Below are 13,441 nucleotides of genomic sequence, written 5' to 3'. Positions count from 1 at the left end.
AGTCCGTATGAAAAGGTGCATTTCTATTAAAGGCACGTCCATGTGGAGATGGCGAGTCAGCGTCGGCATTCAGCAACCTCATCTTTGCACCCGACACTGACTCAGAAAGCACTAGTTTATTAATAAATAATTAAAATGTCTTCTTTTTTTGGTAACATATTAAACTGTAAAATTACGACTTACAGGTTTTCACAAAACAAAAAGTTTTATATCATTTTTTTAAGTAAATGGACGAGTTGTATCAATTATGATATCAATTTAAACACTTATTATTAATCAATTATTACATTAATTAAATAACTATGTAAATATAATTTGTCTTAATTGTTTAGATTTTATAATGCATTATCTTGTCGGTCCACCTGTTCACATTTACAACTCTGCGTGTTTGCAGCGTCAAAACATGGGTTCATTTTCACATTTGGTAAATTTTCTGTCATTGGTCAGCAGGAGTCGCTTTCACTGCAGAAACAAAGTGGTTTCCTCCGTAACGACTACACAAAGCAGCGCAGAAACGGGCAGCGCTCATGTTTATTTAATGTTTGTCTGTGTTTTAGTTGGTTAGGTTTGTATTTCATTATGTTCTGTTTATTGTCATAGATACGTTTATTGTGAGATGCAGTAACTATAGTAACTGCGGCGCCCATTGCCGTATGTTGCCAGAAACTACCGTGAAGCGCCTAGTATAAACACTTAGGTAAGGGTGACAGTTAAAGGGTTAGTTCACCCCAAAATGAAAATTCTGTCATTAATTACTCACCCTCATGTCGTTCCAAACCCGTAAGACATTCGTTCATCTTCGGAACACAAATTAAGATATTTTTGATGAAATGTGAGAGCGCTCAGACCCTGCATAGACCACAACGCAACTGTAATATTCCCAGGTCCAGAAACGTAGTAAGGACATCGGTAAAACAGTCCATGTGACATCAGTGGCTCAACTTCAGTTTTGCAAAGCTACGAGAATACTTTTTGAGCACAAAGAAAAGGTCTTACGAAGGTCTTACAGGTTTGGAACGACATGAGGGTGAGTAATTAATGACAGAATTTTCATTTTTGGGTGAACTATCCCTTTAAGACGTTTGTTGCAACTCTCCTACAGAAGAGGAGTTTTTCCCCCCTCAGGGATACCCCTAAGTCAAATGATTTAAGGACTTTCATGCAACCGGGCCCTGTTTGTTTGTGTATATATTTGTTTGTTTTGTTTTGTTTCTGATTTAGTTTTTTGTTTTTTTTGTTTTTGTGTTCGTTTTATTTTTGTGTATGTGTGTGTTGTGGTCTGTATTTTAATGTTTTGTTTCTTTTAATTTTTGTTTTGTTTTGTGTTTTATTATTTTATTTTGTTTTTTTGTTTGGTTTGTGTTTTGTTTGAATTTTTGTTTTAATTTAAATGTTTGTTTTTTGTTTTATCTGTGTTTTTGCTTTTTGTTTGGTTTGGCTTTCTCTGTTTCTCTTGTTGTGTTTGATACTTTTAAATGCTTTTTTTGTGTGTGTTTTATTTTATTTTATTTTATTTTTTGTTTTGTTTTGTTTGATTTTTTTGTTTTGCTTTGTTTTTATCCATGCAAAAGATTGTGGGATATAACGGGCAGTAAAATTAGATTCTATGCTGCCTTGTAAATCAGATGAATGAGTTTCACAGTAATAGTCAAAATGTTAAACAAACATAGACTGTAACAAAGGCACATTGGCACAAATTGCTTATATAATGCTTGTTAAGGCTGCGATTTTTGTGATTAACACAGCTTGTGTCTTGCCCACTCTTCCTCTGTCCTTGCGGTGTCCTCTATGGCTCTGTCATACAGTATGTGTGTTGTGTCTCAGTGGTAAAGGGTAATAAGATCTCAGCATTAGCCTTTTTTTCCCAAATTGGGCTAAAATTTTGCTTACTCTGCATTTCACACACATGCTAACACACATAACCTTTCTGTTTCTAACACCTAGAAATATAGCCAGACACTAAATCTGCAGTGTCGCTTAAGTTTTATTCTTGCTGTGTGAGGATATATTTTTATGTCTTAGGCTTTTAGCCTCATTCAGATCTAATTATGGCATCTCTCTTATTACTCAAGACTCAAGATGCAAGGCTTATTTCACTTTTATCCAGCAGGTGTAATGCCTGTATCTAGATTTGCATTTCCTGCAAAAAATACCGGTGTTTATACGGTGTATACGTTTTTTTTTTTTTGTTGTTGTTTTAATTAAATTTGCATGAAAGCCACTTTGCTCAGCATCTTGTTTTCAGTCACCTGGACCCAATAATCTGATCTCTGTGCAGAAAGGGGATATAAATGTTTAATAAATGCACGTAAGTGCAATCACAATTTAGTATGCAAACAGATGTAAGGATAAATACTAATCAGTGATAATCATGTCACACTGACATCGTTGCTGTTGGTCGCATTTTGAATTTTGAATTTTACCATTACATTTCTTAAATTGCAACATTTCCAGAAGGCAAAAACAGATAGCACAGCTAAGATGTAAGACCTGAAGTTGTCTACAAAATAAAGTTTTAAATGTCTAAAGAGTGTTTAAACAGGCTTTACGTGAATTGCTTCAGGCTTAATTAACTTCAGAAGCTTAATGCTTCAGAACTAATCCTGACCAGAGTGCTTGAAAAATACCAAACACTAATGAAGTGAACAGGTCATGGGAAATTAGCAGTGTTATGTAAATGTCTCTCTTTGTCTCTCAGGTCAGTCAGTTGTATCTGAGCTCCAGTGGTCGTCTGTGTTCCTCTCTCCCGCCTCATATCTTCTCTTCAGCTGAGCGAGCTTATCACATGATGCTGCAGGAGCGACGCCCACAGTGTTTCATCATCAGGTGCCACCCACTGACATGCATAACACCGCCACACTTGTCATGCATTCTTTACATGTTCATGTTTTATTTGCACAGTCAGTAGCTTTTTCTTGATCCAGTAATCACTACATTTAAATTGTAGTGATTACTGGATCAAGAAAGTCCAGTAATCACTACTTTTTTTTTTTTTATTGTCTTTTTAACCATCAGTTAACTCAATATTATTTATAATATTATTATATTAACCATCAGTTAACTGAAACGGCAAAAGAGTCTTGCATCTTACATCAGGTTGGCTTCATCATTAGGAATGTGATTCCTCTCGAGGTGGATGCCGTATTACGCTCTAAATCACAATGACTAAAAAAAGACATGTCCTAAAACTGTTGGCCTTAAACTGTCATGTGGCTCTAAAATAGATGATATTCACTTATGCAGCTTCATCACTGCTTTAGCTGACAGTTTTGGCCCAGTTCACAACAGTGGCGACCTTCACTGTGTGATACTTGATGCGCTGAGTTATGAATTCAAAATCCATTGGAATCTCCAATTCTGTACAACTGATGAAGCTGCCTGGATGAATGGGCAAAACATCTCAAATACAGTGTTTAACTTTGGGGCATAGGAGCGAACTGAAAATGGTGATTATTGAAAACAGAAAGTTATACATTTCATAAAAGCTTCCTCGGATATAAATATCCATCAGGGAAATATCTGGGTATTTTAGAATTTCAGGCATAGAGACGTTATTAATATTAATTAGAAAGTAATTAACAAAATTATATGTTTTTTTTAAGGGTTACATGTTTAATAAACTTTTATTTAAAAGTATAAAAATAAATTTAAAAATAAATACTTTATTGGCACCACTTTGCTGTATGTTCCCAATGTTTATTCACTGACTAACAATGAACCATACTTTTGTTACATTATTAAATAATATTCGCTAGCGCTAGTTCATTTTTACTTCACGTTAACTTTGGTCTATTAAATAATATTACCAAAAAAAAAAAGATTTCAATATTGTATTATTAAATATAAAAAAATAAAATAAACTAAGATTTTTTAAAATTATTTATTTTATTAAAATTTTAATTTAATTTAATTTAATTTTATTTTATTGCAATCACAAATGAATGAAAAAAATAAAATAAAATAATAATAATAATAATGAAAATTCATTGGTTGAAAAGTATATTAACCAAAACACGTCCAAATGCTCCCAAATACATTCCACTGGGCACTTTCTACCTTCTGTCATTGATGCACCAGCTTGTAGTTTGGTAATAGCGGTCCACAGCTCAGTAAGTGACCCTGTGTTGGTGGAGAGGTTGAAATGAGGTTGTGTTAGAGATGCTTGCTCCCATATTTGGGTAATGCCGACTCCTGCATCACCCGAGCGGTTCTCGCTAAGCGCTGTCACGGAGACAAATGTGCCAGGGACGGCGTAAATCCAAACCTGTTAAAAGCTCTCAGCGAGATTAATGGATGCAGGGGCAGCGGTCTGCTAGGATCCAGGCTCTTCACTGTGTGTTGAGACGGTAGTTATCACCGTGAGCTGTTTGACTGTGCTTTATGACTAATTTTAAGAGGTCGTAACATTGAACAGTGGAGTAATTAATAAAGTTACTGTACGTCGTCAAGAATATGAAGTGGGATGTATGGCAGTGATGAAACAAGATATGTCTGCCAAAGCCCTTGTTAGTTGTTGGGCAGTGGTGTGAATTAACACCCTGTAAATATACTTGTGGAAATCATATAAAAGAATTATATTGCAAATCATTCACAGCTTTGAAAAAGCCTTTTTCTAAAACCTGCTGATTACCTAGACAGCATTTAAGGTATCATAAATGTGCATCTGATGCAATGCCTGTTACAAAAGGTGATTCTGCATGTATTTTTGCAACTAAAACAATAAACAAACAAACAAATAAATCAATAAATAATTAAATCAATAAATAAATTAAAATTAAATTAAAAATACAATAAAATAAAACTGATAAACTCTGGGCAATTATAAATGTACTAAAACGTAAATAAATGTACACCAGCTTTTAAAACGTTGGGATTGGTTATTTATTTGTTTAACTTTGGGTTTGGTTGGTTGGTTATTTATCCAAAGTACAGTAAAAACAGTAATGTTGTTAAAAATTAGTATAATTTAAAATGAACTCTGTGCTATTTCAATATATTTAAAAATGTAATTTATTTCTGTGATGCAAAGCTGAATTTTCAGCATCATTACTCCAGTCTTTCGTGTCACATGATCCTTCTGAAATCTTTCTGATATGCTGATTTGGTGCCAAATAAATAATTATTATTTATATATCTTATTTCAGTATTAATATTTAATTTCCACCAAAACAAATACTATATACTTATGATATTGCACTGTGGTTGAGAGAGAAAGAGTAACAATGTTGTAACAATGTACTATTTCACCCGATATGTGTGAGTCTTTAGCTTAACAACATTCCAATTTTAAACTCTGTTGGAATCAGTTGCAATTTTGGCATCTGTTGTTTGCTAGAATGTATGTAATAGAACCTCATTAGTGACTGATTTGGAACACTACACTGTTTCAGTCAGGTGGTCGGTGTTGTAGGTGATTGACAGCAGTATCATAAAAAATTGCCATAGTAGATTTGTGAAAAGCTTACTTGAAGAGAGATAACAAACTGCACAAAAAAATAAAAACAGAGGCAGTTTGATGTGGTAGTATAGGTATTGTGGAGAAAAGTGTCTTATTAATAAAAGAGAAGAACAAGTGATTTGAACAAATCCCCAAGTAGTGCATTGGGATAAGTTAAGATATGACAGATATGTCCTCCTGGATGACTCTGGTTAGATACCTGCTCAGGAGAGGGATCTTTACTCTTGAGTCGTGAGGTTTTTGAGGGTATATTGCTGTAGGCTGACTGTAATCTCATACGATGGAGTGATGTGGAGAGGAGTGAAACCGCTCCATGACATACTGTAAGATCTCCCATTGGTAAACGATAAACAGGCTGACACGAGCACACATTCACAAGAGGACTGTCGCCCAGAGCTCTTTGAAAATATCAACTGCTCTCTTGATTTGTTTTATGTATCTTTACATTGACAGATGCACTTTTAGGCAGATTTGCAGTGTTTTGCAGCTGCTCTCTCTGGGTGAATCTGTCACAAACATCTCCATGTTCCATTTTGCCTGAAAATAAAATAATATAAAATAAAATTACTATTCCAGCACCATTGTTTTCATGACAATTCAGCACATTTTACCAACCAATTCTCGTTACTGAAATGCAAAAAAAAAGGATGCATTAAATGCATTAAACAGTACATTTATATTGTTACAAAAGATTAAAATAAATGACAAAAACAAAACGCTGTACTTTTGAACTTGTATTCATCATATAATTCCAGAAGCAACTGCATCACCATTTCTACAAAAGTAAATAAATGAATAACCAGCACATCTGTTGTCAACATTGATGATAATCTGCAAATATTACAATAATTTCTGAGAAAGGATCATGTGACACTGAAGACTGGAGTAATTATGATGAAAATTCAGCTTTGCCATCACAGGAATATATTACATTTTTAAATCCGTTCAAATAGAAAACAGTTACTTAAATTGTTTTAATGTTTCACAATAGTACTGTTTTCTTTGAATAACATAAAAAATACAAACTAATTTTTGAATGGTAGTGTCACCGTAATTTTTAGAGGTTAAGTATTTTTACATCTTGGTAATATATATTGTGCTGTCTTTAATATGTGGTGTTTTTTTTTTTTTTTTTTTTTTTTAACTGAGATCCACACCTTTATTTCCTCTCACTTTGTTCTCTCTGTCTAGTGGAGAGAGTGGTTCTGGGAAGTCTGTGGCCTGTAAGCACATCCTGAAACACCTGGCTGCTCGCTCAAGTCCCAAAGGCTTTGCTTTAGAGCCGCGAATGAAGCATGTAAGTCTGTCTGATCATCACACACAGCATGCATCTCCTGCCTGACAGTAAGAAACATCTGTAACCTCATTTTACATAAAATACTTCTGCCTCTTGTAATCATACTCATTTAGGCCCTAACATAATGTATAAACTTTTTATGTGGTTATATAGAATCTTAATTGGATTCATAATTAATAATACATGTTTTATAATTTAGTGAGGTTTGTGCTTCAAATAAGATTAGTTTAAATGTATAGTTGTTGAGCAGCTGATTATTGTAGTGATTGAACCTTCAACACAATGAATGCATAAAAAGCAGTGTTTTTGCTGTGGTTTTTCTCATGTGTTCTGTTATCTGAACCCTGGAGGTGTTTATGTGCTTTCAGTTACTCTGGTTATCCTTCAGAGTCATGATAGCCTCAAACAGCTGTTATTCTCTCATTCATGAGATAATTAGATGCTTTGAATGAGCATCTAAAAGCCTGAGGCTGGCAAAGTGTGCTTATGGTTGAATCTCAAGGAAAGAGCCATTGTTAGATAAAGACACATCCAAATACAGAAACCACTAGCCGTTTAATGGCCAGGGGCCACTGGTGACATTATTACACATGAATACATCTCTCTCTGTCTGTGTGTGTGCTCGCAACACTAGATGCAGCAGTACACAGCACAGCCTCTCGATGCTGTCTCTTAATGAGTACATTTTTATCAGTGGTGGCTTATCGCCACCTGGTGGAGAAAAATGCTAAATGACCTGAGTAGTTATCCTCGTGGTTGGTCTGTCTTTCTGTCTGTCTGTCTGTCTGTCTGTCTGTCTGTCTATCTATCTATCTATCTATCTATCTATCTATCTGTCTGTCTTCTTAACAATTCAAATTCTATTATTTTCGGAGGGTAACCTGTTTCATGTATTATGGCAATGCTCAGAAGTCCAGCATTTTTGGAGAGAGGTGCATGGTTATGTTGTAAAGATATCACAGACCCAGAATGATCTCTGTCTAAGTTTATACATCCTTGGTGACCCTCGGCCTGTAAGTCATGTTAAGAGGGCTGAATCACAGTTAATACAGAGCTGCATCATGCTAGGCAGACGGGGGATTGTGAAAAGCTGGAAATCTTCCGGAAGGCCTCTGTTTTTTTGAGTGGCTTCCAGATTTTGGGCGAGTGGCAGCGGTGATAATGTAATGCCATCATAATCGTGTGAGGAAAAATATCATGCTTATTGGTGATTTTTTTTTATTTATTTTTTTATTTATTTAGGTGCTTCACTGTATGTCTCTCAATTATTTAAAATGCTGTCTAGGTAGGCTGCTCACTAGGGTCCACACTCACTAGAGAGTTCACATGGGAATCCCTGTCTCTGTTTTGTAATCACTTCTTCATTCTTCTGTCGTGTTTGCAGGTGAATGTGATCTTGGAAGCTTTTGGTCATGCTAAGACTCCGATAAACTCCTCAGCAAGCCGTTTCATCAAGCTGATCTCACTGCAGTACTGTGAGAAGAGAAAGACTCTACTCAGAGGTAGTTACACTGCTTCTGTTTTCACTTTGATTATTTATAGCACTACTTTAATATTGTTGAATGTAGAGAAATAGAGAATGTGCTTTTGCATTCTTTTTTTTGGTGTCAGCTCTTATTCTGCTCTATCATCCTTCACCTATAGAGGGAGCCATTGCTCTGCTAATGACCCATCCACTCTTTTTAGGCCGTCTGTACACTTACATGCTGGAGAAGTCGAGAGTAATCTGCGCTCCACTGCATCAGCAGAACTTTAACATCTTCTACCTGATGGCTGAGGGGCTTTCAGCAGAGGAGAAGAGCAATCTATATCTAAACAATGTCCTAGCCCACAGGTAACACAGGCAAAGTGGACAGGCATGCTATTTAATTATTTATTTCTTTTTATTCATTCATTTATTTATTTTTTGATAAACGCTTATTTTACAAGACCTCCCTTATAAAAACGTATCCTACCTTATTATTAATTCTAACATATTTCAAATAAGGATTATTTTATTTTATTGCCAGTGAGTATTTGTTATGGTTTGTTCACAAATATTGCCAGTCGGTTTTATTTTATTTTATTCAGAAACACTGCCAATACATGTTTCAAAATAAGCTAATTTCAATAAGCTAAAATATTTAGGTATTTTAAATAAACCTTTACATTTGCAAATAGAAATGAAAAAAAAAATGACCTACCCAGAAATTTCATAGAAAACCAACTTAAAAAGTAGATAGTTGGCATTAGTGTAATACACAAATTCAAACTGTATTTCGTTTTTGTGCATCTTTTTCAGATTCAGATATATATATCTCTATAATATTAACACTGTAGTAAAGGGTACACTGAGGCATGCACACTATGAGACATGTTGATTATTAAATTCAGCAGTCAATGCATTTAATTTTCATTGTAAGATTGATTCTGTTTCAGCCTTTAACATCAAGATTTTTCAAAATGTTAAAAAAGGTACTGCTGGGTGATGTCAGATGTCAGTTTTAAACTTGTTTTACCCTGAGCTCTCTATGACCCCAAGTGTTCTCAGCAAATCTTGCATAGGGGTAAATGGAAGGTTGTCATTAAAAATTGAACATTCACCTTTCTTTGACTTGAATTTGTGATTATGTCAGTGACACTTAGAACATCTCAAACTTTTCTTGCCTCTCTTAAAGACCCACACCAAATACTCGTGTCCAGATGGCACTGCCAATGTAAAGTCTAAGTCATCTCAAATCTTAATTCACACTAGTCATGTCCCTTGTGTGTGTGTGTGTGTGTTTGTTTTCAGGTGTATGAGCACAGCTGCTCCCGGTGAAACTCCTGCAGTAGCTACAGCGTGTCCTCAGAGCAGAGAGAAGCTCTCGGCCCTTAAACAGGCTCTGCGTGCCCTCGGCTTCAACAGACTGGTACACACATGTTCAATAACACATGCATCCTCACGCAACATGCAAAGATGCAAAATAACTGCACATGCACGCTTGGTTTTTATTTAGTTGTGTGCACAAGTGTGTGTGAGACATAAATACAATGGTTCAAAAATCTGAGAACACAGAAAACGTAGGATTCAAAGTCTAATTTCAACCTGGAAATAAAAACGTAAAATTAAATAACAATAAATAAATAACCAGGTATATATTTATTTATTTTTTTATTATTATTTTGAAGTCTCTCCTGCACGTAATGGCTGCATTTATTTGATCATAAATACAGAAAAAAAGAAAAGAAAAAAAAAACCGTGTTCAATGCAATGATGTGAAATATTGTTGCAATTTAGATTGATGGTTTTCTATTTTAATATACTTTAACATTTAATTTATTCATGTGATGCAAAGCTGAATCATCATCATTTTCAGCATCATTTTCAGCATCATTACTCCAGTCTTCAGTGTCACATGATCCTTCAGAAATCATTCTAATATGCTGATTTATTATCAATATTGGAAACAGTCTTGCTGCTTAATATTTTTTTTGGAACATGTGGTACTTTTTTCAGGATTCTTTGATGAATAAAAAGTTAAAAAGAACAGCATTTAATTAAAATATAAATATTTTGTTACAATATACACTACCGTTCAAAGGTTTGGGGGTCAGTAATTTGTTTGTTTCTTTTTTTTTTCTTTTTTCTTTTGGAAAGAAATGAATGCTTTTATTCAGCAAGGATCTTTTACATCATTAAGATAAAAAAAGTTATAATAAAGACTTGTATTATTAGAAAAGATTTATATTTTAATTAAATGCTGTTCTTTTTAACTTTATTCATCAAATAATCCTGAAAAAAGTATTACAGGTTTAAAAAATATTAAGCAGCACAACTGTTTCCAACAATGATAATAAATCAGCATATTAAAATGATTTCTGAAGGATCATGTGATACTGAAGACTGGAGTAATGATGCTGAAAATTCAGCTTTGCATCACAGAAATAAATTATATTTTAAAGCATATTAAAATAGAAAACCATTATTTTAAATGGTAATAATATTTGACAATATTACAGTTTTTTTTCTGTATCTTGGTCAAATAAATGCAGCCATGATGAACAGAAGAAACTTTGAAACTTCTTTACAAATTAAAAATCTTACTGATCCCAAACTTTTATGAGTTTAAAGGGGTCATATGATGTGATTTCAAGTTTTCCTTTCTCTTTGGAGTGTTACAAGCTGATTGTGCATAGATAAGATCCCTGAAGTTGAAAGACTAAAGTCTCAAAACCAAAGAGATATTCTTTATCAAAGTTAAGACTCTGCCACGCCCCCCTAAAATGGCTCGTTCTAACACGCCCCCACATATCTACATCACTATGTGGAAATATTAGCATAATGCCGCCCAAATGTTCACGCAGAGAAAGAAGGCGTGGTTTCAGTAACCGCAGTTAGTGTTGATGCAGCCATGTCAGGGAAACACTGTGTGTTTCAGTGCAAAAGCAAAAGCACTTTATTTGGCCTTCCAGAAGTAGATGCAATTAGGAATCATTAAGATTACTTACAACAGAACAGCAATGCATTTTATGGACGACCGTTTCGTGAACCTAGGAGAGGAGGTAATTCTGACTTTGCTGTATTTGAAAAATAATGTGTTTTTTGAACATTAAAGCATGTCAACATATTCTGTTACACCAAATACACAAAATAATGATCTTTAAAAAAGCATCATATGACCCCTTTAAAAACTTTTATGATAAAAATTATTTAGATAAAACCAGATCAAAAAACGGGGCATTTATACCTGTAAGTGCCAGCGGGTCAAATTTACCCGCAATATAGCAGCTCAGCATCTGACGGCTCATCTAAAAGTGATCCAGATATCATATTTACATGTTTTAGCCTAACGTTACTCTAATTGGTCAAACTTTGGTTTAATTATTTAATTTTTGTCTTGCCATATCGTTTATTGTTTGCTACTGTGTTGCTATTCTAGTCTGGCCGTTTCCTGAAGAAAAAAAAAAATCCCATCTATATGATGTAATGAATAAAACCATTTTTTGATTGCCCAAAGTTTAAGTTGTTCTCTTATTCAAATTATAAATGACATAACTAAACAAATTAATAAATATTTAGGTTAAGCTGTGCACTTGAATTTGTCATTGCATCATCCTATGCAGTGTGGTGAATTATTATTGCTCATTATTGTCGATAGGCTATTTTTGTAATTTAAATAGCATGGGTTATCTTAATATATTGATTAATGACATTGTATTATAATATTACATCACCCAAATATTTAGGCTACTACCTTCTACTTTCCGTTGTCAGTGCAGGCTTTTTTTTTTTAGCTTAGGCTACTGATCTTTATGGATTAGTGTAGCCTGCATTAAAAAGTATTGAACATAAAACAATTAGGATAAAAAATATAGTTGATGATTAGACATAATCATTTCATGACTCTAGACACTTCTTTGTGAAGACAGTGGCATAATACAGTGAAATATGTTCTTTAGCCATATAAATACAGTTGTCATGTGCATGGGTAAAATTTACCCGCTGGCGCTTTTAGGTATACAGCGACGTCTGGCAGTTCTAGTGTTAAGTGACTCACATGTACAGAGACAGAGAGCTGGTATGCCTCTGGCTTTGGCAGCCGCTTCAGACATGTTGTTCTGATTTATGTAGGTTTACACATTATAACTCATTACAGTATGTCTGGAGACTATAAAAACACACTGCTCAGACTGGCATTCAGCCTGAGGCCACACTAACCTGTCAACCTGTGTGCTGTTATTACAGTTAGGTAACGACTTGGAAGAGTATGTTCACAATGGAACACTAGCATATGAATTACTGCACAGCATGTACCATATATATGTTTTGCACAAACACATGCACACCCTTATGGTAATACATGGACATTTTGTTACAGTGGAGGGTGTAATATCAGAGTTAACACTGTGTTCTGAGTCATGCTTTGAGTGTTTGGTTCAAACACACACATTCACATACTCTTTCACACACACCTGACCTTCAGCCAGACACTGTGTTCTAATCCTGCCAGGAACCTGTAAATCTGCTTCATTAAAGGAGGATTGTTCTCTCATCCCATCAGTGCAGCACGACCCTTAATGACCCTCTCACACATTAACATAACACCGAGTCTCTCAGACTTTGCCTTTCACTTTACCTTCACTCTCGCTGTCTGTGATATATGACTTCCTCATCTCTTTCTTTTACACATACAGTAGAACAGTGGTTCTCAACCTTTTTGACTTCTCACAATATCCATAATGTTCATATTTCCACATTGGTCATTCAAAGCTACTGTATGTGATGTTAGATGCTCTGGAACTTTCACCAGACTTGAATTCCAATTTCCTATTCTAATTTCAGCCACCCAATTAGACATGCATCCTTTTTCTACAATCCAACACATATTCTGTTCAATTCTATATTTAGGGATGGATCAGGAGAGCAGCAGCACGCCATCTCAGTCTTGTCAAAAGTAGTTAAAGGGGTCATATGATGCTGCTAAAAAGAACATTATTTTGTGTATTTGGTGTAATGAAATGTGTTTATGCGGTTTAAGGTTAAAAAAAACACATTATTTTCCACATGCTGTACATTATTGTTTCTCCTCTATGCCCCGCCTTTCTGAAACGCATTGATTTTTACAAAGCTCATCGGTCTGAAAAAGCGAGGTGTGCTCTGATTGGCCAGCTATCCAGTGCGTTGTGATGGGCCGAATTCCTCAAGCGTGTGACGGAAATGTTAC

At 34.8% G+C, this 13,441-nt stretch overlaps 1 protein-coding gene across 3 annotated transcripts in view; it reads left to right on the top strand.

Annotated features, from left to right (window-relative positions):
* Positions 1-13,441, top strand: part of LOC107702933 (unconventional myosin-XVI-like) — a 99,816-nt gene that overhangs the window by 11,107 nt on the left and 75,268 nt on the right. For all 3 annotated transcript variants that reach the window (XM_016505392.1, XM_016505384.1, XM_016505402.1), the window contains exons 5-9: positions 2,699-2,826; positions 6,650-6,755; positions 8,140-8,257; positions 8,442-8,589; positions 9,529-9,646. In XM_016505392.1, coding sequence (XP_016360878.1) covers positions 2,699-2,826; positions 6,650-6,755; positions 8,140-8,257; positions 8,442-8,589; positions 9,529-9,646 — 618 coding nt within the window. The remainder of the gene's footprint in view (positions 1-2,698; positions 2,827-6,649; positions 6,756-8,139; positions 8,258-8,441; positions 8,590-9,528; positions 9,647-13,441) is intronic.

The sequence above is a fragment of the Sinocyclocheilus anshuiensis genome, unplaced genomic scaffold (assembly GCF_001515605.1).
Source record: "Sinocyclocheilus anshuiensis isolate Anshui unplaced genomic scaffold, SAMN03320099.WGS_v1.1 scaffold1094, whole genome shotgun sequence".
NCBI lineage: Eukaryota > Metazoa > Chordata > Actinopteri > Cypriniformes > Cyprinidae > Sinocyclocheilus > Sinocyclocheilus anshuiensis.
Note: the sequence above shows the minus strand (reverse complement) of the source record. Positions and strands in the feature narration are given on the sequence as shown.